This window comes from Gambusia affinis, linkage group LG03, assembly GCF_019740435.1.
Source record: "Gambusia affinis linkage group LG03, SWU_Gaff_1.0, whole genome shotgun sequence".
Classification (NCBI taxonomy): domain Eukaryota; kingdom Metazoa; phylum Chordata; class Actinopteri; order Cyprinodontiformes; family Poeciliidae; genus Gambusia; species Gambusia affinis.
The window spans coordinates 32,729,029-32,756,583 of NC_057870.1; the positions used below are offsets into that span (position 1 = coordinate 32,729,029).

At 38.1% G+C, this 27,555-nt stretch overlaps 2 protein-coding genes across 13 annotated transcripts; both read right to left on the minus strand.

The window, feature by feature from the left end:
- On the minus strand, nt 1-2,666 carry LOC122828630 (zinc finger protein 271-like). Its single transcript, XM_044112375.1, has 3 exons — nt 2,512-2,666; nt 2,033-2,081; nt 1-909 (listed from the first exon to the last, which is right to left on the minus strand). Exons 2-3 carry the CDS (start codon nt 2,072-2,074, stop codon nt 136-138), a joined length of 816 nt encoding a protein of 271 aa, XP_043968310.1. The 5' UTR covers nt 2,075-2,081; nt 2,512-2,666; the 3' UTR covers nt 1-135.
- Nucleotides 1-27,555, minus strand: LOC122828621 (zinc finger protein 501-like). Of its 12 annotated transcripts, none has more exons than XM_044112353.1 (5): nt 27,451-27,555; nt 26,972-27,020; nt 25,633-25,839; nt 25,157-25,464; nt 15,327-16,056 (listed from the first exon to the last, which is right to left on the minus strand). In XM_044112353.1, exons 2-5 carry the CDS (start codon nt 27,011-27,013, stop codon nt 15,462-15,464), a joined length of 1,152 nt encoding a protein of 383 aa, XP_043968288.1. In that variant the 5' UTR covers nt 27,014-27,020; nt 27,451-27,555; the 3' UTR covers nt 15,327-15,461. The 12 variants fall into 12 exon arrangements, with proteins under 12 accessions (XP_043968295.1, XP_043968288.1, XP_043968286.1 ...); XM_044112351.1 differs by having other exon boundaries at nt 15,327-15,643; nt 15,812-16,056; nt 25,157-25,839; XM_044112358.1 differs by having other exon boundaries at nt 15,327-15,475; nt 15,896-16,056; nt 25,157-25,839; nt 27,451-27,554.

Consider the following 27,555-nt stretch of genomic DNA (forward strand, 5'->3'; position numbering starts at 1 on the left):
TTTGTTTGCATGCTTGTTATTATTATTGATATAAATGTTACTGACAGCATCGACTGTTGTCGCCATAGCGATAGAAGAAAGGAAGAGACAAAGAAATTCCCTCACATTCCAGATGTTGCTGCTGTCTTATGTGGATCAGGACTTTTCACCAGTGTGGTTTCGCTGATGACGCTTCAGATTTGAGGATTGATTGAATCTCTTCTCACACTGATCACATCTAAAAGGCTTTTCACCAGTGTGGTTTCGCTGATGTTGCTTCAGCCCAGAGGAATCTTTGAATGTCTTCTGACACTGATCACATCTATAAGGCTTTTCACCAGTGTGGATTCGCTGATGGTTGTTAAAAGAACCCTTCTGAATGAAAGCCTTTCCACACTGGTCACAGAGATAGCGCTTTTCACCAGTGTGGATTCGCTGATGAAGCCTCAGACTTGAGGATTGATTGAATCTCTTCTCACACTGATCACATCTAAAAGGCTTTTCACCAATGTGGATTCGCTGATGACGCTTCAGATTTGAGGAATCTTTGAATCTCTTCTCACACTGATCACATCTATAAGGCTTTTCACCAGTGTGGATTCGCTGATGTTGCTTCAGCCCAGAGGAACATTTGAATCTCTTCTCACAGTGATCACATCTATAAGGCTTTTCACCAGTGTGGATTCGCTGATGTCTGTTAAAATCACCCTTCTCAATGAAAGCCTTTCCACACTGGTCACAGAGATAGGGCTTCTCTCCAGTGTGAATGCGTTGATGAATTTTCAGATTCGTCTTCCATCTGAAATGTTTCAGACACGTGTCACAACGGTGTTGTTTCTGCAGCCTCTGGCTGGGCTGAACCTGCTGTCCATCACTGGGACCAACTGAGGCTTCATCATCATGTTCTCCTGGGTTTGTGCAGGTTTGGTTCTATGAAGGGAAGTACAGTAATTATAACCAACAGTAAATATGATACACAAACACTTTGATAGTCAACAGCTTTATTGCTTTGCAAAGTTTAAAAGCATCCTAACACATCTCCCCGTTTAGTTTAATCAAATACAAAAGTATAAATTTGCCTTTCTCTCAGGTGGACTAGAGGTCTGGAACCTGTGGCCCCACGAGTGGCTCTTTGGACATTTTATAATGGCTCCTAATAATTTAGTTAAAAATGCAGAAAAACCAACCGACTGTCTTTTAGTCTAGACATAATGACAAAAGTACATTTTAATAAAACGGTAAATGACTGAACTTATTTAGATCTTTTCCAATCATTTTGACCACTCAAAGTGCTTTACACTGGAGTCACATCCACCCATTCAAACTCTCACACATTTATACATCAGTAGGGGGTAAGTGCCTTGCCCAGGGGTACATCAACATGTAAGAGGAGGAACACGGAATTGAACCTACAACCTTCTGATTACAAAACAGCTACTCTACCCACAGAGCCACAGTCGCCAGTAATATACAACAGAACAATTGCATTGAATTTCCACAACAGAAGGAAAAGAAAAGTTCTAGCTTAGTATTTTATAATCTGTTTTTCTTGTCATTCAGTTGAAAACTATCCTGTAATTTTACTTAATTAGTTACTTAGTTAGATTTTTATCAAAATATTTCAGGAAACATTTGTGGCTCTAAAAATGTTTTGTTGTTGTTTTTTATCTGGACTGAAGGCAAAAATGGTTCTTTAGACTATAAAGGTTTCAGATCTCTTTTGTAAGAAAACATAAAGATTTGGGTTTTGTTAGGTCAGGTCACCAGGCAACAAAGAGACATAAAGGACCAACAAACACACACATATACACACACACACACACACACACACACACACACACACACACACACACACACACACACACACACACACACACACTCATACTTATAGCAATTCAGAAAACCCAAGTGAAAATAAATGTCATGTTTTTGAGGTTTGGCATGAAGCCAGAGTACCCAGAGAAATCCCATTCATGCACATTCAAAGTAAAAGCAGAAAGACTATTAAAAACAACAAAGTAGCACTTAGTTCCCACAAGTTTTAATAACTAACCTCTTCCAGTGATGCCTTCTCTTCCTGGCAAAGTTTCTCCATTTCAGTCCTACGTAAAACAAACATTCATAACATGTAAAATTGAATTTAGGATATTTGTGCAGCAGTGGCAGCAGTTCCAGATGTAGTTGAAACCAGATATTTATTAGAGACAACCTGATTTCACACATTAAGATTTTAAAACCGTCTTAACTTCCTGCTTTATGTCAGCCAGGATTAAATACGTTCTCTGAAAAGTTTTCATTTCTGTTTTTCATTTAGAAAGTTTTCATAAACTAACTATGCATTTAAACAGATGCTTTGTAAACTTCCAGCACTTTTAACAGAAATAAATGAGATTCATGAAACAGAGGGATGATTTCTGCTTCACATGTTGAAGTTTTAGTAATGACATGATTCTACATTTTGTAAAGTGAATTATTAAACATCAGTATGAATTATTACAAATATATGAGATAATGAAATAAACCTTTACTTACAATTTCTTTGAGCCGCCTCTTCAGATTGTCTTTGTCATAATATTTACATTTGACAGATGCTCTTATGGTTTCCATGGTAACATTGTTCAAAGGATTACAGCTCCATAAACATTTAACTCTCTATGTATTTTTTTAAAAAACATTCATCCATCTGATTAGGCCAATTACAGACTTTATTCTTCTGTGCACCAGAAAGTTTCACTTTAATGTTAAATCTATTTTATTTTAACAGATCTGGAAACTTGTTATGATGCATGCAGTACTGTTTCCATGGAGACAGGTTGTTTGGATATTTTAGATCTTAATGTAACCATAGTTGTAACAAATGACTATATTTGTTATGTTTTGTTTTGTAAATGTCACGTCTTTTAAAACAAGCTGCATTCGTATGTGTGTGCCTCTGTGTTTATACGAGGATGCAAAAGCTAAAAGAGACGGAGGAAAACCGAATTATTTATTCTGTCGGAGTGGCAGAAATATCACAACAACAATCACTAAATGTGGTGCATATGGATCCTGAGATAAAATATGGCGGCCAGTTCCTTCCGGCCGCGTTGCCCCGTGGGCCCCGACCCGGATCGCCATGGTAACGGCCCGCAGCGCTCAGGGTTGCAACCCCCAGGACAACTAAGCTAATGTGATACTAAGACTGAAGTAATTAAACTAAACGTAAAATTTTAAGCAATTTATTGTAAATCATGAGAAACAAAAGTCAGACATTCCTGAGAAAGTCGATGTCAGGATTCACTGCAAAAACACAAAATATTACAATTTTTTTCCCCGTAAAGATAAAAGTAATTTTATTTCTTTTTTTTTTTTTTTTTATTTCAAATTTTTACAAAACAATAAGCAACATACATAGACATTCAAGTCATACTTGAGACAGTACTTTTGAGAATAGGCACAAACCAATAAATGACAAAACAAGAACCAAAAATAAAACAAGGCACACAAACAAAACCTTGCAATTAGTTCCATAAGTACGTGGATAAAGGGTAGGAAACTAAAAAAATAAATAAATAAATAAATAATAATAAAATAAACAAACAGAGGTAACATAAAGTAGATAAAATATAAATTAACCAGAAAACAACTAAGACGGGGCACCTAAATGGCTTAATGTATTCTGTGCTACGAAAATTGTTATAAAACTTCTATAATGGGTGTTTGCCATTACAACTTGGAAGTAAGGGAAGCATCACTCATAGGGTCACATCGAATGTCAAAGACTTAACCTGGTCCAGAAATGGTGACCAAATTCTTGAGAATGTGATTTCAGAGCCTTTGAGAGTATGCCAAATTTTTTCCAGTTTTATGAATGAAAGTGCATCTTTTATCCAATGAGAGTGTGTGGGTGGGAGAGGATTCTTCCAATGCATCAGTATAATGCGCCTAGCGAGTAGTGTGAGGAAGGCCACAAGGTCAGCATGATGGGGTGACAGCAACTGGTTTTTGGGGAGGACACCAAATAAAGCAATGAGTGGAGAGGGTTGTACTGTGGTCGAGGTGATTACAGAGAGTGAGTCAAAAGTAGATTTCCAAAATTGAGATAAAGAGGAACAAGTCCAAAACATATGGCTGAGAGTGGCTGGACCCAAACCACACTTCACACAACTTGAATCCACGTCCGGAAATATTCGAGCCAGTTTGCTTTTGGACCAGTGTACTCTATGGACGACTTTACACTGAATTATTCTGTGTCGGGCACAAATTGATGAGGTGTGAATGCGTTCTAGAATAGTTTGCCACATTTCATTGTCAATTTCTATATTAAGCTCATCAGACCAAGTAGCCTGAAGATGGCCAAGCCCAGGAGACAGATCGGACATTAAGAGATTGTATATTTTTGATATTGTACCCTTTGGAGTGGGACTGATTTCTAGCAGTTGATCAACCATGTTGGGGGCAGGGATTATTGGAAAACCTGGGACACGATGACAAATAAAGTCTCTAACTTGTAGGAATCTAAAAAAGTGGACAGCAGGTAAGTTAAAATTTGAAGATAATTGAGCAAATGAGGCAAAAGTACCATCTAAGTATAGATCTTTCACAGAAAAAAGCCCATGGCTTTTCCACACTGAAAAAGTATCATCAATGAGCGAAGGTGGAAAAAGAGGATTAGAGTTTAGTGGTGATAAAAGAGGTATTCTCTGGATCCCAAAATGTTGCATAATCTGAGCCCATATTCTGAGGCAGTTCTTAACAATTATATTGTTAGTGTAAGTTATAGGAGAAGTTGCAGGAGGGAGGCATAAAAGAGAATACAAGGAAACAGAGCTACATGAGGCTTCCTCTATTGGTAGCCATTTGGGAGTCTCACAGCTCACATTGCTCCAGAATAGCATTGTACGAATATTAGCAGACCGATAATAGCACAAGAAATTTGGCATGGCAAGCCCTCCCATTTCTTTACTTTTCTGCAGGATACTCTTTCGTATTCTAGGAGGTTTTTTGTTCCATATGAAGTGAAAAACTGAAGCATCGAGTGTCCTAAAAAAATGTTTTGGGATAAACACTGGTAAACACTGAAATAGGTACAAGAATTTCGGCAAAACATTCATCTTGATACAGCTGATCCTGCCTGCTAAAGAAAGTGGCAGCATGGACCAACGCTGTAAGTCCTGATTCAGCTGGTCAAGTAAGGGAGTAGAATTAACTTTAAAAAGTTGAGAGTAATTCTTAGTTACATGAATTCCTAAGTACTTAAATGCTTGCAGCGAGATCTTGAATGGTAAACTGGTGAGAGGATAGGTTGTAGCTGCATCATTAATTGGAAATAATTCACTTTTATTAAAGTTCAGTTTATATCCAGATATTTGTCCAAACTTCTCAAGCATGTCTAATACCAGAGGCATGGAGGTCTCTGGGTCTGAGACAAAGAGTAAGAGGTCATCAGCGTATAAAGAGACTTTATGGTCTACCCCACCTCTCGTGATGCCGCACATGGGACTGGATCTGAGGGCTGCAGCTAAAGGCTCTATAGCAATTGCAAACAGAAGAGGGGAGAGTGGGCAGCCTTGACGTTCCACGGCCTAGATGAAAATATTCTGAGTGGTCATTATTTGTGCGAACACTGGCTAATGGAGAAGTATATAACAGTTTGACCCAAGAAATAAAGGAACAGCCAAACCCAAAGCGTAAGGTGTAAAACAAATAGGACCATTCTACTCGGTCAAAAGCCTTTTCGGCATCCATTGAAATAATCACTTCAGGGGTATCAGCTGATGTAGGTGAGTACATTATATTTAGCAACCGCCTAATATTATGAAAGGAGTGTCTGTTTTTAATGAAGCCTGTCTGGTCAGAGTCGATGATTTTGGTCATGATTACTTCCAGACGTTTTGCCAACATTTTTGCCAAAATCTTGACATCTGTACAGAGCAATGAAATTGGCCGGTAGTTGTTGCAGACTCGTGGGTCTTTATCTTTCTTTAGGATAAGCGAAATAGTAGCTTGTCGCATTGTGAGAGGGAGAGCACCAGATTCACCTGCTTCCTTAAGCATGTTAAGCAGAAGGGGAGATAGCTTGTCAGAAAAGACCTTATAGAACTCTGATGGAAAGCCATCAGGTCCAGGGCATTTTCCACTCTGCATTGATAATATAGCACTCTTAACCTCAGCGAGTGTAAAGGGCTTGTCTAAATCAGAGGCAGTTTCTGGATCGATCGTAGGGATAGTAAAACTATCAAAGAAACTTTCATATTGAGCATGATCGGGTGAACACTCTGAGGTGTATAAAGCAGAATAGAAGTCTCTAAACTGATTGTTGATAATTTGTGGATTAATAGAAGTCCCATTGGAGATGTTGATCTCAGCGATGTGCTGGTTTGAAGCTCTCTGTCGGATCTGATGAGCAAGAATTTTGCTGGGCTTGTCACCAAACTCGTAATAACTATAACGGGATTTTAATAATAGTGCCACAGCTGTGTCAGAGGCTAGAGTGTCAAATTCAGCCTTTTTTATCAACAGATTTTTTATAAGGTCTGGAACAGGGGACTCTGCACATTTTGTTTGCAGGTCAGATATGGCTTTAGATAGGGTAAGACTTTTTTGTGTGGTTGTTCTTCTAAGATATGATGAGTAAGCGATTATCTCCCCCCGTAAATATGCCTTACATGTCTCCCAAATTGTTGCAGCTGATACATCTGGGGTAACATTAGAGGAGACAAACAGGTCTAAACGGTCATTCATGGTTTTGACAAAAACAGTATCATTGAGTAAAACGGATTTAAAACGCCACGGTGGCCGTGAAGCAGGTCTGCCTGGGAGAGAGAGGTCCAAGATGACAGGAGAGTGGTCTGAGATTACAATGGGATTATAGCAACATGACCTGACTGAGGAGAGCAGTTTGTTATCAAGAAGAAAGAAGTCAATTCTAGAGAAAGTAGAATGCACTGGGGAAAAAAAGGAAAATTTTCTGGTGTTAGGGTTAAAATATCGCCAAACGTCTGAGACTGCATATTGCTGCATAAATGTATGTAGAACTTTGGATGACTTGGAGACTGAATGTGACTTGCTTGAGGAACGGTCAAGTAAAGGGTCAAGGCAGCAGTTAAAGTCACCCCCAAGAATGAGCTGGCTGTTATTTAGATCAGGAAGTGAGAAGAAAACTTTTTTGAAAAAGTCCTCATCATCCCAGTTTGGACCATATATGTTTACTAATGCCAAATTGCTGCTGCTAATTCTTCCCAGGACAATAACATAGCGGCCGTTAGGGTCTGATATGACTTTGGTCACCGAGAAGGAAACAGATTTATGTATTAGAATAGCAACCCCACGTGCCTTGCTATTAAATGATGAATGATGCACCTGGCCAACCCAACCACAGCGAAGCCTGAGCTGGTCTGACATTTTTAAGTGTGTTTCCTGTAAAAGCAATTTTGTGTTTAAATGTTTTAGGTGATTGAATACTTTTTTACGCTTTATAGGAGAGTTCAACTCTTTCACATTCCAACTGACAAATCTTAAAGAATCCTCTGGTGCTAATGGGGCGTTAATACTTGGCATAGTACCCTAGGTGTGATATATATGAAAATGACAGAGAGCTATGAAATGTAGCACATATGTAATGAGTAGCATCAGTACATGCAGATAAAGGAGACCCGCAAAATACACACACAAAAAAAAAGGGAAGAGAAAACCAAAAGGAAAAAGAAAAGAAAAACAGAAAAAAAAGGTGTCGCAAAAGGCTGGCACCAAAACTCTGATAAACCTATCAGCATATTTTATTACTTCCTTCTTCCTAAATCCCAGCTACTAGCCATCGCGTTATGAAAAAACAGACAGATTCGAACCTCATTCCTTACAGCTTCGAATGATCAAGCTGCGTATATGTAATGTATTACAGTATTATTCACTAACAAATAGGCCCAACAAGCCGCAATGAATTAGGAAAATAAATCGCAATTGAAAAGAGAAAAGAAACCAGAAACCAATGTTAGATTTCCAAAGACAAAGGATGTACCTGGGCTTTTGTTTTTTTAAGCCTAACCCAAATCCTGGACGAATTTAGCCGCATCCGCGGCCGACGGGAGCCACTTCTTATCTCCGTTCGGGAGTGTGATGCGCAACTTTGCAGGAAATAGCAACGCCGGCTTGTATCCCGGCTTGTATCCCCGCTTGTACAGTTCGGTCATGGCACCTCTGTATTCGCAGCGCTGCTTCACAACCTCTGGACTGTAGTCATCATAGAAGCGGATCCTATGCCCCTGGTAAGACAGTGCACCCCTCTTGCGGGCTTCGCGGATAATCAGGTCTTTCTCTTGGAATCTGTGGAAGCGCAGGATAACAGGGCGAGGACGGGATCCCGGAGCGGGCTTGGGGGCGAGGGTGCGGTGCGCTCGATCTATCTCAGGAGGGGAAGGGAGCGTGTCTTGACCGAAGACTTCAATCAAAAGCTGAGAAAAAAACGAGGATGGCCGGGGACCTTCTATATCTTCTGGTAAGCCGACAATGCGAATGTTTTGGCGCCTGCTGCGCCCCTCCAGATCCACCACTTTAGCTCTCAGTATCTCATTTTCTTTTTGAAGATTAGCACACACCTTCTCCACCTGCAGCAAGCGCGCATCAGAAGCAGTTGCATTATCTTCCAATGAGCAAATACGCTGACCGTGATCCGTGATAGTAGAGTTGATGCTGTTCAGTGTGGAGTTCAGAGACTCAAAAGACAATTTGAACTCCGCAGACAGGGCCTCTTTATGACTGCTAAGGAGCGAGCTAATGTCCGCCATTGTTATGCTAGCTGTAGTCGGGGGCGCATCTTTTTCTCGTTCAGAGGGTTTTCCTTTGGTCTTGGACATGACAACTTGAGTTTACGAGAAATAATAACTTAAAAAAAAAAACAAATACTGTACTCTTTGCAAAGGAGATGAGGTTTCAGGGAAGTATGTAAAGCACAGATGCAGCAGCAGTCCAAGAGAGCGTCTACTCCTCACGCATCCCAACCGGAAGTCCGCTCCTAATTTTATTTCTATAGCACATTTCCAGCAACAAGCCAATACAAAGTGCTTTACAGGAATTAAAATGAAATACAAACAAAATAACAAACCAAAGGAAAGAGCAAGAAGAAGAAAAATAATCTAATGTTGATCGATTCAAAGTTTATAAACTAGATGCTCCTGTTCAGGGTTGCAAGATCAGTATAAGTAAATATCCTCTGGTCTAATTCCTTTGTCTCTATTTTGTAGTTCAAATATTTTAGTAAACTTGAAATATGTAAAACTAACATACGAGTAACTTTTTAGCAAGATATAGATTGTTTTAAATCAATGATTTCTTAATATGGAATTATTGGCAGATTATTTAACCTGTAAAGCCATTTTTCCCATAAATTAATTCATCAGCCAATAGAACTAGTACTTTGTCATCAATATTAAGGATTTATTAAAAACAATCCTCAAACCACAGAAACAGGTTGTTGTCTGCATTATTAGCAAAAATAATCTATTTTCAGATGCTTATTTGCATTTTGGGTGATGCACTGCAAAAACACAAAGTCTGGTCTTTACATGTGCATGTTGCTGTAACTGAGCACAGTCACTACATGTGCTACTGTAGACCAATATTAATACTGCTGCTGCTCAATCCTAATCCTGCTAAATCTTTCTGGTTCCACATCAGGGTTCTTTGTCCCTCTGAGGGGGACTTCCCTGATGCGGCTCGGATCGGATCGGTTCATTTATTCATATAAATGCCTGAATGTGAAGCCTGCAGCTGTTCTGGGCGTACAGGAGAAGCAGAACATGGCGGCGGAGCTCAGCTCACCTGCAGCCAATCCAAGGTAACGCCTATAACGCAGCAAATCTAAAAGCACAAATCAGAGATCCTGATTGTCATGGAGCCACGATGCAAAGTTTTATTAAATATTTCAGGTCTCGTATAACTTGAGGGACATTAAAGGTATTAAAGCTTCAACAGGTGCAAAGATAAGAAAACAGATCTGGGATTACTCAGCCGCAAAAGGTATTTCAAGAGTTTTGATCAAATAATCCTTCGTGAAGCTGATTTTCTTGGTGGGACTGTTTGGATCTGGCTTTGTGTTGTGACTCTACTGCTTTAATAACTAAACGCAGTGAATTCAGAGGAAATTCTGCTCATTTGGGTGAAAACTGAATGCTAAAGCAGGTTAGTAATTAGACCTGTCTCGATAACAAACTTTACTAGACGATCAATTGTCCCACAAGTTTTTGTGATAAACAATAATATTTGAGTTATAATATTATAATATTTGAGAATAATGTTTTGAGACCTTTTTCCAGTAATGGCACTAAAATAAATAAAATGTGAAGATTTGGGTTTTCTGTGTGTTAATTTAGTTCCTGTGTCGTCTTTTCCACCCCTTGATTGATCCCAGCTGTGTCCTGTTTCCCCTGATTACCTTCCCTGTGTATTTATATCCAGAGTGTCTGGATTTCCCTGCTGGATCTTTGTGTTGACTTTGGTGCCAGTGCTACCAGTGCTACCAGTGCTACCAGTGCTACCAGTGCTACCAGTGCTACCAGTGCTACCAGTGCTACCAGTGTCTGTGTTTACCTTGTCTCTTTGCTCACCTGTGCTGCCTGGATTTCTGTACACTTCCTTATTAAAACTATCATTTGCATCTTGTCTGGGTCCAGATTGGAGCGGAATCTGAAGTTGACAGAGCAGAATCAACACAACAATTGCTGATCTTGGGCGGCTGGCATAAAACTGGATGTGACTGGACTGCTATGGTTGAGAATGATTGAGATGATGAGATGGATTTAGGTGACTGGACTCCAGTGCGTGGTAGTAGAGGATCGGGAAAGGAGTGAAAAGAAGATAACTTGTCAGAGACTCAAAGTAGTAAACGGAGGAAGGAGGATGAAGGTATTCAACTCAGTCCATTAGCTCTGTTGAGATAATTAAAAAAAGAAGTTTGGAGAGCTGTCATTGGCTAAGATCCTTAGAGATGGGAATCTGTTGCTTACAGTGAGAAATGAAGAACAGAAAAACAAAGTGATGAACACCCAGAGTAATTTTGCAAAAAAATGATTACTTAGATAAAGATTTGGGGAGATGATAAAGTAGTAAGAGGGGTGATCACAAGTATTCCAGCGGGGGAAGATCTAGAAAAGTTCAGATGCGGTATTTATGGAGGTGAAGTCAGCAAAATTAAAAGAATGATGAGAACAGTTGAAGGTGAAAGAGTGGAAAGTCTCTCTGTAATGTTGGAGTTTCAAACAAATGTTCTTCCTGAAAGGGTAAAAGTCGGGTGTATGTGCTTTCCTGTATGGCTGTAAATCCCTCCTCCTCTCAGGTGTTATAAATGCCAGAGATATGAACACATCACAGCAGCATGTAGGGGAAAACAAAGATGTCCAAAGTGTGGAGGAGTTACATTAAACTTTAACTTTGTGCTCAAGAAATGTTCCTGTTTATGTTCCCCCCCAATAATGAGAGGGGATTTACGCCCTTGCTTCAACTTCCAAACTTTTGACCATGTTGACCAACTTTTCCCTGTTTGAAGTAACCATTGGGTCAACTTCTTAGACTTTTTTGAAACTTAAAAATACCCAAATAATTTAAACTGACAAGAACCTGTGAACGGCCGTTAATAGAATATTTAATGAGGGCAGCCTAATATTTGTACAACCTTCACTGTTGAAGCTAAAAAATGTCAAAGTAGTTGTTTTTCTTTATTTATTCAGCTTTAATACGCTGGCAGCAAAACTCTGCAGCAAATACATTTTAGGACTTTGCTTCAGCAACACTTATAAAACCTGTGTTTCTGGTATTTTTTCTTCAAAAAAACAAAAAAAACAATCACATTCAATCATGGATCATAATATTGTGAGTTATGTTTGATTTTATCAAACAATTTTGCTGGAAGTTGATGCTTGAAGTTCAGGTCGACATTGAGAACCGCTTCATTCTGTAGTAATACTCCTCAGACACCAGAGGGCGCCACAACATCGGTTATAAAATGGCTTCACTATAAACAATTTTGAACAATAATATAGATACCGGTTTGTTTGGGGGTCTTTCACTGAAACGTCAAGTTTTCTATTTATATTATATTTTCCTTCCGAAAATATGTAAAATAATCTGATTTAGAAACATAAAACCTAACCAAGCCAATCCAATAAAATATGTTGGGTTTTTTTATTCAGATTAAATTATTAATAAATGTTAACTTTATCCAACCTCTCACCATTGTACACACCAGCGACTTTATTTGCTACAGTTGTTCAAATTGTTGTTAATAGAGTTGTACGATACTGTGTATTTTATTATTCTAATTTATTTTATATCAATCTGAAACCATGTAAATACCGGACCGGTGTCGCTGATTTTAACACTGATTTATCAAACTTCTGATCTTTTGGTGTTTGGTGTGTTTTCCTTTGACTTATTTTGTTCAAACCTTAAAGTTTGTATTTTACAAAATACTTTAACATGTTTACACAAGTAACAGAAACAATTGAAATGTGTGTGGATTTTTTCCTAAACAAAAAAATATATTGTAAGATCTACTAACCTGCGACAAGGGGATCGGTGACTATGAATCTTTATAATCAAATAACGTATCAGAACTCGGTTCAACTCAGGAGGAGCAAGGGAAACAATGTGTTGAACAAAACACATTTATTAGACATTTTGACAATAACACTAACAAAACAAATTAGTCAAAGTTTCCTTTTAATAGTCCTAAGTCAAGTCAGTCAAGTTCAAGAGTTTCTTTTTCTTTGATTTGTTTTCAGTTCAGTTTTCAGATCTGAATGTTATTTTGTAGCTACCCGGGTAGTGTTAATATGTGCAATCCCACCGATCTAGTGGAACAGAAGAAGTTTACTTCTTTGGCATCGTAGTGGACACAATGTGAATCCTCTCTTGTGGATCCTGGCTCGCCGTTCTTCATGCGTTGTCTCTCAACACAAAAATAATCAAACAACCTGCATGTAGCAGAAACATCTTTCACTATCGTGCCATATGTGATTCTAAGTCACTTCAGTGAAATTTTATCTCCTCACTCCGTGTAGATAAAATGATTTCCAGCTGTAATAAATAACTTTTTATTTCAGTTCAACAAAACATCATAAAATATTATTCACTGAATCGACATCAATATCTTTTTTTAGCACTATTAAATTCCATACAGTGGAATAAATAACTCACTGTCACTAAATACTTTATCAGTATCAGCATTTCAACAAGATGTGTAATATTAGCAGAATAGCTTTTGTGAGTTAGCCATTATAAGCATTGCTAATTCACATACAAAACATGTAAACATGTATTCTTACCCATAAACAAGTATCTCCGATTGTTTTTTTCCCCTTTTAACAATGAAATTATAAAATTACATTTGCAGTATAACTTTTATTGCATAATAGCAAAATATTAGCTGGTGGCTAATTGATAGCTAACAAAGCTAATTATAGCGCAGAAGTCACCGGAGATTCACAGCAAGAAAAAGAAAGAAATTTTATCTCAAAAAAAAAAAAATTCGTCGGGATCCAGACACACAGGAATCAAAAAATTTACCATAGATGAAAACTAATTCTTGAAAAATGTTGAAAGGAAAAGTTTTGTCAGTAAATTGACCACAAAACGTTTTTTTCTTCTTCTGGTTGTTCTAGTTCATATTCTGTAGCATATTACTGTGGTGGGCTGCACAGTGGCGCAGTTGGTAGAACTGCTGCCTTGCAGTAAGAAGGTCCTGGGTTCGATTCCCTGCCTGGGGTCTTTCTGCATGGAGTTTGCATGTTCTCCCTGTGCATGGTGGGTTCTCCCCGGGTTCTCCGGCTTCCTCCCACAGTCCAAAAACATGACTGTCAGGTTAATTGGTCTCTCTAAATTCTCCCTAGGTGTGTGTGAATGGTTGTTTGTCTTGTATGTCTTTGTGTTGCCCTGCGACAGACTGGCAACCTGTCCAGGGTGACCCCGCCTCTCGCCCAGAACGCAGCTGGAGAGGAACCAGCAACCCTCCCGACCCCATTAGGGACGAAGGGTGTAAGAAAATGGATGGATGGATGGATATTACTGTGGCTTCAGACCACTTTGAAGTTATTTACTGCTAAAATAACATGGGTTACAATATAATTTGAGACCCAATCAAAAAATCTGTTTTTAGTAAGAGTTGAGAAACTGCAGTACAAAAATTAAACAATATTTCCTTCTTGTCATGTTAGTATTGATCAGAAAAAACAACTTGGAAATCAATATCAGTATTTTGCATCTATCCGCCCACCTCTAGTTTCCAGCCAAATGCAAATAAAAGCATGTAGGTTTCTGGATGTGGTGAGGAAGATAAGCTGGAATTCAAAACCTCAGAATGAGGAAGAAAGGAGACGTCTCAGACTTTGACTGGGCCATTGCTGGGCGGCATGACGGCTGATATAAATATATATAAAGTGATTTAAATAACCCATAAATCAGATGACAGCTGATAAAATACACACATTCCTGCTGTGAACACAAGCCGTCATGAATATCATTTCCACATCTTGTTTCCTTCATTTCTTCCAGTTCAAATTGATCCTCTAAGGGCCACTCAGGTACAGGAGTTTATGCAGCACAGTCATGTATTAATATGATATGCATTCCCAGTTCAGGTTCCTGTTTGGATGAGAAAGGTTGGATGATTATGATGAATGACTCACATTAAGGCTGCTTCCCGTTCTTATTTCTTTCATTTCACAAACATTTCTAAGATTAGACAAATGGTCTCCAGAGTTGACCTGGAGAAAATCATTCATGCTTTCATGTCATCTCCTCAGGAATACTGCAATGCTATTTTCAACTTTCGGGATAAATCCTCAATTTCACCTTTGCAATCAATAAAGCAGCCAGACTTCTCACCACATCCAATAAATTCTGTCGTATCTCTCTGTTCCATTTTCACTCCACTGGCTTCCGGATAAATCCTCAATTTCACCTTTGCAATCAATACAGAACGCAGCAGCCAGACTTCTCACCACATCCAATAAATTCTGTCGTATCTCTCCTGTTCCATTTTCACTCCACTGGCTTCCAGGTGATTTTAAGATTTGTTTTAAAGTACTTCTGCTGACATACAGAACATTACAAGACCAGGCTCCTGATTACGTTTGTCAGATTTTAACTAAATATTCTGCTGCTCATGGTCTTCGTTCTCAAAGTCTGAATGTTTTGGTTGTTCCACCAACACGGTTAAAAACTAACGGGGGCCTTTCAGTCGGTGGTGGTGGAAAACAAGGCAAAAATAGAAAAATCTAAGGAACACCAAATATGCCAAAATTACAAAACCAAACTCAAACAACCCCAGATCCTGACAGCATCTTTGTTTTTGCTACAACAAAAGGACGACATGACAATTTGTTTGCATGCTTGTTATTATTATTGATATAAATGTTACTGACAGCATCGACTGTTGTCGCCATAGCGATAGAAGAAAGGAAGAGAGAAAGAAATTCCCTCACATTCCAGATGTTGCTGCTGTCTTATGTGGATCAGGACTTTTCACCAGTGTGGATTCGCTGATGACGCTTCAGATTTGAGGAACGATTGAATCTCTTCTCACACTGATCACATCTATAAGGCTTTTCACCAGTGTGGTTTCGCTGATGTTGCTTCAGCCCAGAGGAATCTTTGAATGTCTTCTCACACTGATCACATTTATAAGGCTTTTCACCAGTGTGGATTCGCTGATGGCTGTTAAAATCACCCTTCTGAATGAAAGCCTTTCCACACTGGTCACAGAGATAGCGCTTTTCACCAGTGTGGATTCGCTGATGACACTTCAGACTTGAGGAACGATTGAATCTCTTCTCACACTGATCACATCTAAAAGGCTTTTCACCAGTGTGGATTCGCTGATGACACTTCAGACTTGAGGATTGATTGAATCTCTTCTCACACTGATCACATCTATAAGGCTTTTCACCAGTGTGGATTCGCTGATGACGCTTCAGATTTGAGGAATCTTTGAATCTCTTCTCACACTGATCACATCTAAAAGGCTTTTCACCAGTGTGGATTCGTTGATGTCTGTAAAAATCACCCTTCTGAATGAAAGCCTTTCCACACTGGTCACAGAGATAGCGCTTCTCTCCAGTGTGAATGCGTTGATGAATTTTCAGATACCTCTTCCATCTGAAATGTTTCAGACACGTGTCACAACGGTGTTGTTTCTGCAGCCTCTGGCTGGGCTGAACCTGCTGTCCATCACTGGGACCAACTGAGGCTTCATCATCATGTTCTCCTGGGTTTGTGCAGGTTTGGTTCTATGAAGGGAAGTACAGTAATTATAACCAACAGTAAATATGATACACAAACACTTTGATAGTCAACAGCTTTATTGCTTTGCAAAGTTTAAAAGCATCCTAACACATCTCCCCGTTTAGTTTAATCAAATACAAAAGTATAAATTTGCCTTTCTCTCAGGTGGACTAGAGGTCTGGAACCTGTGGCCCCACGAGTGGCTCTTTGGACATTTTATAATGGCTCCTAATAATTTAGTTAAAAATGCAGAAAAACCAACCGACTGTCTTTTAGTCTAGACATAATGACAAAAGTACATTTTAATAAAACGGTAAATGACTGAACTTATTTAGATCTTTTCCAATCATTTTGACCACTCAAAGTGCTTTACACTGGAGTCACATCCACCCATTCAAACTCTCACACATTTATACATCAGTAGGGGGTAAGTGCCTTGCCCAGAGGTACATCAACATGTAAGAGGAGGAACACGGAATTGAACCTACAACCTTCTGATCACAAAACAGCTACTCTACCCACAGAGCCACAGTCACCAGTAATATACAACAGAACAATTGCATTGAATTTCCACAACAGAAGGACAAGAAAAGTTCTAGCTTAGTATTTTATAATCTGTTTTTCTTGTCATTCAGTTGAAAACTATCCTGTAATTTTACTTAATTAGTTACTTAGTTAGATTTTTATCAAAATATTTCAGGAAACATTTGTGGCTCTAAAAATGTTTTGTTGTTGTTTTTTATCTGGACTGAAGGCAAAAATGGTTCTTTAGACTATAAAGGTTTCAGATCTCTTTTGTAAGAAAACATAAAGATTTGGGTTTTGTTAGGTCAGGTCACCAGGCAACAAAGAGACATAAAGGACCAACAAACACACACATATACACACACATATAAACACACACACACACACACACACACACACACACACGCACACACACACACACACACACACACTCATACTTATAGCAATTCAGAAAACCCAAATGAAAATAAATGTCATGTTTTTGAGGTTTGGCATGAAGCCAGAGTACCCAGAGAAATCCCATTCATGCACAGAGAGAACATTCAAAGTAAAAGCAGAAAGACTATTAAAAACAAAAAAGTAGCACTTAGTTCCCACAAGTTTTAATAACTAACCTCTTCCAGTGATGCCTTCTCTTCCTGGCAAAGTTTCTCCATTTCAGTCCTACGTAAAACAAACATTCATAACATGTAAAATTGAATTTAGGATATTTGTGCAGCAGTGGCAGCAGTTCCAGATGTAGTTGAAACCAGATATTTATTAGAGACAACCTGATTTCACACATTAAGATTTTAAAACCGTCTTAACTTCCTGCTTTATGTCAGCCAGGATTAAATACGTTCTCTGAAAAGTTTTCATTTCTGTTTTTCATTTAGAAAGTTTTCATAAACTAACTATGCATTTAAACAGATGCTTTGTAAACTTCCAGCACTTTTAACAGAAATAAATGAGATTCATGAAACAGAGGGATGATTTCTGCTTCACATGTTGAAGTTTTAGTAATGACATGATTCTACATTTTGTAAAGTGAATTATTAAACATCAGTATGAATTATTACAAATATATGAGATAATGAAATAAGCCTTTACTTACAATTTCTTTGAGCCGCCTCTTCAGATTGTCTTTGTCATAATATTTACATTTGACAGATGCTCTTATGGTTTCCATGGTAACATTGTTCAAAGGATTACAGCTCCATAAACATTTAACTCTCTATGTATTTTTTTAAAAAACATTCATCCATCTGATTAGGCCAATTACAGACTTTATTCTTCTGTGCACCAGAAAGTTTCACTTTAATGTAAAATCTATTTTATTTTAACAGATCTGGAAACTTGTTATGATGCATGCAGTACTGTTTCCATGGAGACAGGTTGTTTGGATATTTTAGATCTTAATGTAACCATAGTTGTAACAAATGACTATATTTGTTATGTTTTGTTTTGTAAATGTCACGTCTTTTAAAACAAGCTGCATTCGTATGTGTGTGCCTCTGTGTTTATACGAGGATGCAAAAGCTAAAAGAGACGGAGGAAAACCGAATTATTTATTCTGTCGGAGTGGCAGAAATATCACAACAACAATCACTAAATGTGGTGCATATGGATCCTGAGATAAAATATGGCGGCCCGTTCCTTCCGGCCGCGTTGCCCCGTGTGCCCGACCCGGATCGCCATGGTAACGGCCCGCAGCCCTCTGGGTTGCAACCCCCTGGACAACTAAGCTAATGTGATACTAAGACTGAAGTAATTAAACTAAACGTAAAATTTTAAGCAGTTTATTGTAAATCATGAGAAACAAAAGTCAGACATTCCTGAGAAAGTCGATGTCAGGATTCACTGCAAAAACACAAAATATTACCATTTTTTTCCCCGTAAAGATAAAAGTAATTTTATTTCTATAGCACATTTTCAGCATCAAGGCAATACAAAGTGCTTTATAGGAATTAAAAGGAAATACAAACAAAATAACAAACCAAAGGAAAGAGCAAGAAGAAGAAAAATAATCTAATGTTGATCTATTCAAAGTTTATAAACTAGATGCTCCTGTTCAGGGTTGCACGATCAGTATAAGTAAATATCCTCTGGTCTAATTCCTTTGTCTCTATTTTGTAGTTCAAATATTTGAGTAAACTTGAAATATGTAAAACTAACATACGAGTAACTTTTTAGCAAGATATAGATTGTTTTAAATCAATGATTTCTTAATATGGAATTATTGGCAGATTATTTAAACTCTTAAAGCCATTTTTCCCATAAATTAATTCATCAGCCAATAGAACTAGTACTTTGTCATCAATATTAAGGATTTATTAAAAACAATCCTCCATATCTTGCTGAAAAGTTACTTTCAAGTTAGCTTGTCTTATTTAAAGTGTTCTAAGATATTTGGACTAGAAACTCGACCAAAATAACTTTAAGTTTCCTGCTAGAATAAAGAAATAATCTGGAGGACAATATTTACATGAAAACCACAGAAACAGGTTGTTGTCTGCATTATTAGCAAAAATAATCTATTTTCACAATTTTCAGATGCTTATTTGCATTTTGGGTGATGCACTGCAAAAACACAAAGTCTGGTCTTTACATGTGCATGTTGCTGTAACTGAGCACAGTCACTACATGTGCTACTGTAGACCAATATTAATACTGCTGCTGCTCAATCCTAATCCTGCTAAATCTTTCTGGTTCCACATCAGGGTTCTTTGTCCCTCTGAGGGGGACTTCCCTGATGCGGCTCGGATCGGATCGGTTCATTTATTCATATAAATGCCTGAATGTGAAGCCTGCAGCTGTTCTGGGCGTACAGGAGAAGCAGAACATGGCGGCGGAGCTCAGCTCACCTGCAGCCAATCCAAGGTAACGCCTATAACGCAGCAAATCTAAAAGCACAAATCAGAGATCCTGATTGTCATGGAGCCACGATGCAAAGTTTTATTAAATATTTCAGGTCTCGTATAACTTGAGGGACATTAAAGGTATTAAAGCTTCAACAGGTGCAAAGATAAGAAAACAGATCTGGGATTACTCAGCCGCAAAAGGTATTTCAAGAGTTTTGATCAAATAATCCTTCGTGAAGCTGATTTTCTTGGTGGGACTGTTTGGATCTGGCTTTGTGTTGTGACTCTACTGCTTTAATAACTAAATGCAGTGAATTCAGAGGAAATTCTGCTCATTTGGGTGAAAACTGAATGCTAAAGCAGGTTAGTAATTAGACCTGTCTCGATAACAAACTTTACTGGACGATCAATTGTCCCAGAAGTTTTTGTGATAAACAATAATATTGTTGTTTTGAGACCTTGTTCCAGTAATGGCACTAAAATAAATAAAATGTGAAGATTTGGGTTTTCTGTGTGTTAATTTAGTTCCTGTATCGTCTTTTCCACCCCTTGATTGATCCCAGCTGTGTCCTGTTTCCCCTGATTACCTTCCCTGTGTATTTATATCCAGAGTGTCTGGATTTCCCTGCTGGATCTTTGTGTTGACTTTGGTGCCAGTGCTACCAGTGCTACCAGTGCTACCAGTGCTACCAGTGCTACCAGTGCTACCAGTGCTACCAGTGCTACCATTGTCTGTGTTTACCTTGTCTCTTTGCTCACCTGTGCTGCCTGGATTTCTGTACACTTCCTTATTAAAACTATCATTTGCATCTTGTCTGGGTCCAGATTGGAGCGGAATCTGAAGTTGACAGAGCAGAATCAACACAACAATTGCTGATCTTGGGCGGCTGGCATAAAACTGGATGTGACTGGACTGCTATGGTTGAGGATGATGGAGATGATGAGATGGATTTAGGTGACTGGACTCCAGTGCGTGGTAGTAGAGGATCGGGAAAGGAGTGAAAAGAAGATAACTTGTCAGAGACTCAAAGTAGTAAATGGAGGAAGGAGGATGAAGGTATTCAACTCAGTCCGTTAGCTCTGTTGAGATAATTAAAAAAAGAAGTTTGGAGAGCTGTCATTGGCTAAGATCCTTAGAGATGGGAATCTGTTGGTTACAGTGAGAAAGGAAGAACAGAAAAACAAAGTGATGAACACCCAGAGTAATTTTGCAAAAAAATGATTACTTAGATAAAGATTTTGGGAGAGGATAAAGTAGTAAGAGGGGTGATCACAAGTATTCCAGCGGGGGAAGATCTAGAAAAGTTCAGATGCGGTATTTATGGAGGTGAAGTCAGCAAAATTAAAAGAATGATGAGAACAGTTGAAGGTGAAAGAGTGGAAAGTCTCTCTGTAATGTTGGAGTTTCAAACAAATGTTCTTCCTGAAAGGGTAAAAGTCGGGTGTATGTGCTTTCCTGTATGGCTGTAAATCCCTCCTCCTCTCAGGTGTTATAAATGCCAGAGATATGAACACATCACAGCAGCATGTAGGGGAAAACAAAGATGTCCAAAGTGTGGAGGAGTTACATTAAACTTTAACTTTGTGCTCAAGAAATGTTCCTGTTTATGTTCCCCCCCAATAATGAGAGGGGATTTACGCCCTTGCTTCAACTTCCAAACTTTTGACCATGTTGACCAACTTTTCCCTGTTTGAAGTAACCATTGGGTCAACTTCTTAGACTTTTTTTGAAACTTAAAAATACCAAAATAATTTAAAGTGACAAGAACCTGTGAACGGCCGTAAATAGAATATTTAATGAGGGCAGCCTAATATTTGTACAACCTTCACTGTTGAAGCTAAAGAATGTCAAAGTAGTTGTTTTTCTTTATTTATTCAGCTTTAATACGCTGGCAGCAAAACTCTGCAGCAAATACATTTTAGGACTTTGCTTCAGCAACACTTATAAAACCTGTGTTTTAGGTATTTTTTCTTCAAAAAAAAAAAAAACAATCACATTCAATCATGGATCATAATATTGTGAGTTATGTTTGATTTTATCAAACAATTTTGCTGGAAGTTGATGCTTGAAGTTCAGGTCGACATTGAGAACCGCTTCATTCTGTAGTAATACTCCTCAGACACCAGAGGGCGCCACAACATCGGTTATAAAATGGCTTCACTATAAACAATTTTGAACAATAATATAGATACCGGTTTGTTTGGGGGTCTTTCACTGAAACGTCAAGTTTTCTATTTATATTATATTTTCCTTCCGAAAATATGTAAAATAATCTGATTTAGAGACATAAAACCTAACCAAGCCAATCCAATAAAATATGTTGTTGTTTTTTTATTCAGATTAAATTATTAATAAATGTTAACTTTATCCAACCTCTCACCATTGTACACACCAGCGACTTTATTTGCTACAGTTGTTCAAATTGTTGTTAATAGAGTTGTACGATACTGTGTATTTTATTATTCTAATTTATTTTATATCAATCTGAAACCATGTAAATACCGGACCGGTGTCGCTGATTTTAACACTGATTTATCAAACTTCTGATCTTTTGGTGTTTGGTGCGTTTTCCTTTGACTTATTTTGTTCAAACCTTAAAGTTTGTATTTTACAAAATACTTTAACATGTTTACACAAGTAACAGAAACAATTGAAATGTGTGTGGATTTTTTCCTAAACAAAAAAATATATTGTAAGATCTACTAACCTGCGACAAGGGGATCGGTGACTATGAATCTTTATAATCAAATAACGTATCAGAACTCGGTTCAAGTCAGGAGGAGCAAGGGAAACAATGTGTTGAACAAAACACATTTATTACACATTTTGACAATAACACTAACAAAACAAAATAGTCAATGTTTCCTTTTAATAGTCCTAAGTCAAGTCAGTCAAGTTCAAGAGTTTCTTTTTCTTTGATTTGTTTTCAGTTCAGTTTTCAGATCTGAATGTTATTTTGTAGCTACCCGGGTAGTGTTAATATGTGCAATCCCACCGATCTAGTGGAACAGAAGAAGTTTACTTCTTTGGCATCGTAGTGGACACAATGTGAATCCTCTTGTGGATCCTGGCTCGCTTTCTTCTGTCTCTCAACACAAAAAAAAAACAACCTGCATGTAGCAGAAACATCTTTCACTATCGTGCCATATGTGATTCTAAGTCACTTCAGTGAAATTTTATCTCCTCACTCCGTGTAGATAAAATGATTTCCAGCTGTAATAAATAACTTTTTATTTCAGTTCAACAAAACATCATAAAATATTATTCACTGAATTGACATCAATATCTTTTTTTAGCACTATTAAATTCCATACAGTGGAATAAATAACTCACTGTCACTAAATACTTTATCAGTATCAGCATTTCAACAAGATGTGTAATATTAGCAGAATAGCTTTTGTGAGTTAGCCATTATAAGCATTGCTAATTCACATACAAAACATGTAAACATGTATTCTTACCCATAAACAAGTATCTCCGATTGTTTTTTTCCCCTTTTAACAATGAAACTATAAAATTACATTTGCAGTATAACTTTTATTGCATAATAGCAAAATATTAGCTGGTGGCTAATTGATAGCTAACAAAGCTAATTATAGCGCAGAAGTCACCGGAGATTCACAGCAAGAAAAAGAAAGAAATTTTATCTCAAAAAAACAAAAAATTCTTCGGGATCCAGACACACAGGAATCAAAAAATTTACCATAGATGAAAACTAATTCTTGAAAAATGTTGAAAGGAAAAGTTTTGTCAGTAAATTGACCACAAAACGTTTTTTTTCTTCTTCTTCTGGTTGTTCTAGTTCATATTCTGTAGCATATTACTGTGGTGGGCTGCACAGTGGCGCAGTTGGTAGAGCTGTTGTCTTGCAGCGAGAAGGTCCTGGGTTCGATTTCCTGCCCGGGGTCTTTCTGCATGGAGTTTGCATGTTCTCGCTGTGCATGGTGGGTTCTCCCCGGGTTCTCCGGCTTCCTCCCACAGTCCAAAAACATGACTGTCAGGTTAATTGGTCTCTCTAAATTCTCCCTAGGTGTGTGTGAATGGTTGTTTGTCTTGTATGTCTTTGTGTTGCCTTGTGACAGACTGGCAACCTGTCCAGGGTGACCCCGCCTCTCGCCCAGAACGCAGCTGGAGAGGAACCAGCAACCCTCCCGACCCCATTAGGGACGAAGGGTGTAAGAAAATGGATGGATGGATGGATATTACTGTGGCTTCAGACCACTTTGAAGTTATTTACTGCTAAAATAACATGGGTTACAATATAATTTGAGACCCAATCAAAAAATCAGTTTTTAGTAAGAGTTGAGAAACTGCAGTACAAAAATTAAACAATATTTCCTTCTTGTCATGTTAGTATTGATCAGAAAAAACAACTTGGAAATCAATATCAGTATTTTGCATCTATCCGCCCACCTCTAGTTTCCAGCCAAATGCAAATAAAAGCATGTAGGTTTCTGGATGTGGTGAGGAAGATAAGCTGGAATTCAAAACCTCAGAAAGAGGAAGAAAGGAGACGTCTCAGACTTTGACTGGGCCATTGCTGGGCGGCATGACGGCTGATATAAATATATATAAAGTGATTTAAATAACCCATAAATCAGATGACAGCTGATAAAATACACACATTCCTGCTGTGAACACAAGCCGTCATGAATATCATTTCCACATCTTGTTTCCTTCATTTCTTCCAGTTCAAATTGATCCTCTAAGGGCCACTCAGGTACAGGAGTTTATGCAGCACAGTCATGTATTAATATGATATGCATTCCCAGTTCAGGTTCCTGTTTGGATGAGAAAGGTTGGATGATTATGATGAATCAAATGGCTTCGACTCACATTAAGGCTGCTTCCCGTTCTTATTTCTTTCATTTCACAAACATTTCTAAGATTAGACAAATGGTCTCCAGAGTTGACCTGGAGAAAATCATTCATGCTTTCATGTCATCTCCTCAGGAATACTGCAATGCTATTTTCAACTTTCGGGATAAATCCTCAATTTCACCTTTGCAATCAATACAGAACGCAGCAGCCAGACTTCTCACCACATCCAATAAATTCTGTCGTATCTCTCCTGTTCCATTTTCACTCCACTGGCTTCCAGGTGATTTTAAGATTTGTTTTAAAGTACTTCTGCTGACATACAGAACATTACAAGACCAGGCTCCTGATTACGTTTGTCAGATTTTAACTAAATATTCTGCTGCTCATGGTCTTCGTTCTCAAAGTCTGAATGTTTTGGTTGTTCCACCAACACGGTTAAAAACTAACGGGGGCCTTTCAGTCGGTGGTGGTGGAAAACAAGGCAAAAATAGAAAAATCTAAGGAACACCAAATATGCCAAAATTACAAAACCAAACTCAAACAACCCCAGATCCTGACAGCATCTTTGTTTTTGCTACAACAAAAGGACGACATGACAATTTGTTTGCATGCTTGTTATTATTATTGATATAAATGTTACTGACAGCATCGACTGCTGTCGCCATAGCGATAGAAGAAAGGAAGAGACAGAAATTCCCTCACATTCCAGATGTTGCTGCTGTCTTATGTGGATCAGGACTTTTCACCAGTGTGGTTTCGCTGATGTTGCTTCAGCCCAGAGGAATCTTTGTATGTCTTCTCACACTGATCACATTTATAAGGCTTTTCACCAGTGTGGATTCGCTGATGTTGCTTCAGCCCAGAGGAACATTTGAATCTCTTCTCACACTGATTACATTTATAAGGCTTTTCACCAGTGTGGATTCGCTGATGTTGCTTCAGCCCAGAGGAACGATTGAATCTCTTCTCACACTGATCACATTTATAAGGCTTTTCACCAGTGTGGATTCGCTGATGGCTGTTAAAATCACCCTTCTGATTGAAAGCCTTTCCACACTGGTCACATCTATAAGGCTTTTCACCAGTGTGGATTCGCTGATGTTGCTTCAGCCCAGAGGAATCTTTGAATGTCTTCTCACACTGATCACATCTATAAGGCTTTTCACCAGTGTGGATTCGCTGATGGCTGTTAAAAGAACCCTTCTCAATGAAAGCCTTTCCACACTGGTCACAGAGATAGGGCTTCTCTCCAGTGTGAATGCATTGATGAATTTTCAGATACCACTTCCTTCTGAAATGTTTCAGACACGTGTCACAACGGTGTTGTTTCTGCAGCCTCTGGCTGGGCTGAACCTGCTGTCCATCACTGGGACCAACTGAGGCTTCATCATCATGTTCTCCTGGGTTTGTGCAGGTTTGGTTCTATGAAGGGAAGTACAGTAATTATAACCAACAGTAAATATGATACACAAACACTTTGATAGTCAACAGCTTTATTGCTTTGCAAAGTTTAAAAGCATCCTAACACATCTCCCCGTTTAGTTTAATCAAATACAAAAGTATAAATTTGCCTTTCTCTCAGGTGGACTAGAGGTCTGGAACCTGTGGCCCCACAAGTGGCTCTTTGGACATTTTATAATGGCTCCTAATAATTTAGTTAAAAATGCAGAAAAACCAACCGACTGTCTTTTAGTCTAGACATAATGACAAAAGTACATTTTAATAAAACGGTAAATGACTGAACTTATTTAGATCTTTTCCAATCATTTTGACCACTCAAAGTGCTTTACACTGGAGTCACATCCACCCATTCAAACTCTCACACATTTATACATCAGTAGGGGGTAAGTGCCTTGCCCAGGGGTACATCAACATGTAAGAGGAGGAACACGGAATTGAACCTACAACCTTCTGATCACAAAACAGCTACTCTACCCACAGAGCCACAGTCACCAGTAATATACAACAGAACAATTGCATTGAATTTCCACAACAGAAGGACAAGAAAAGTTCTAGCTTAGTATTTTATAATCTGTTTTTCTTGTCATTGAATTGAAAACTATCCTGTAATTTTACTTAATTAGTTACTTAGTTAGATTTTTATCAAAATAAGTCAGGAAACATTTTTGGCTCTAAAAATGTTTTGTTGTTGTTTTTTATCTGGACTGAAGGCAAAAATGGTTCTTTAGACTATAAAGGTTTCAGATCTCTTTTGTAAGAAAACATAAAGATTTGGGTTTTGTTAGGTCAGGTCACCAGGCAACAAAGAGACATAAAGGACCAACAAACACACACATATACACACACACACACACACACATATAAACACACACACACACACACACACACACACACACACACACACACACACTCATACTTATAGCAATTCAGAAAACCCAAATGAAAATAAATGTCATGTTTTTGAGGTTTGGCATGAAGCCAGAGTACCCAGAGAAATCCCATTCATGCACAGAGAGAACATTCAAAGTAAAAGCAGAAAGACTATTAAAAACAAAAAAGTAGCACTTAGTTCCCACAAGTTTTAATAACTAACCTCTTCCAGTGATGCCTTCTCTTCCTGGCAAAGTTTCTCCATTTCAGTCCTACGTAAAACAAACATTCATAACATGTAAAATTGAATTTAGGATATTTGTGCAGCAGTGGCAGCAGTTCCAGATGTAGTTGAAACCAGATATTTATTAGAGACAACCTGATTTCACACATTAAGATTTTAAAACCGTCTTAACTTCCTGCTTTATGTCAGCCAGGATTAAATACGTTCTCTGAAAAGTTTTCATTTCTGTTTTTCATTTAGAAAGTTTTCATAAACTAACTATGCATTTAAACAGATGCTTTGTAAACTTCCAGCACTTTTAACAGAAATAAATGAGATTCATGAAACAGAGGGATGATTTCTGCTTCACATGTTGAAGTTTTAGTAATGACATGATTCTACATTTTGTAAAGTGAATTATTAAACATCAGTATGAATTATTACAAATATATGAGATAATGAAATAAGCCTTTACTTACAATTTCTTTGAGCCGCCTCTTCAGATTGTCTTTGTCATAATATTTACATTTGACAGATGCTCTTATGGTTTCCATGGTAACATTGTTCAAAGGATTACAGCTCCA

What these genes read in the sequence shown, in the direction of transcription:
- LOC122828630 (XM_044112375.1), bottom strand. Translation starts at nt 2,074, where the DNA reads ATGGAGAAACTTTGCCAGGAAGAGAAGGCATCACTGGAAGAG. An exon ending in AGAAGGCATCACTGGAAGAG is followed by an intron (nt 910 to 2,032) that starts GTTAGTTATTAA and finishes TTCCCTTCATAG; the next exon opens with AACCAAACCTGCACAAACCC.
- LOC122828621 (XM_044112348.1), bottom strand. Translation starts at nt 27,013, where the DNA reads ATGGAGAAACTTTGCCAGGAAGAGAAGGCATCACTGGAAGAG. An exon ending in AGAAGGCATCACTGGAAGAG is followed by an intron (nt 25,840 to 26,971) that starts GTTAGTTATTAA and finishes TTCCCTTCATAG; the next exon opens with AACCAAACCTGCACAAACCC. An exon ending in CGAAACCACACTGGTGAAAA is followed by an intron (nt 16,057 to 25,156) that starts GTCCTGATCCAC and finishes CACTGGAGAGAA; the next exon opens with GCGCTATCTCTGTGACCAGT.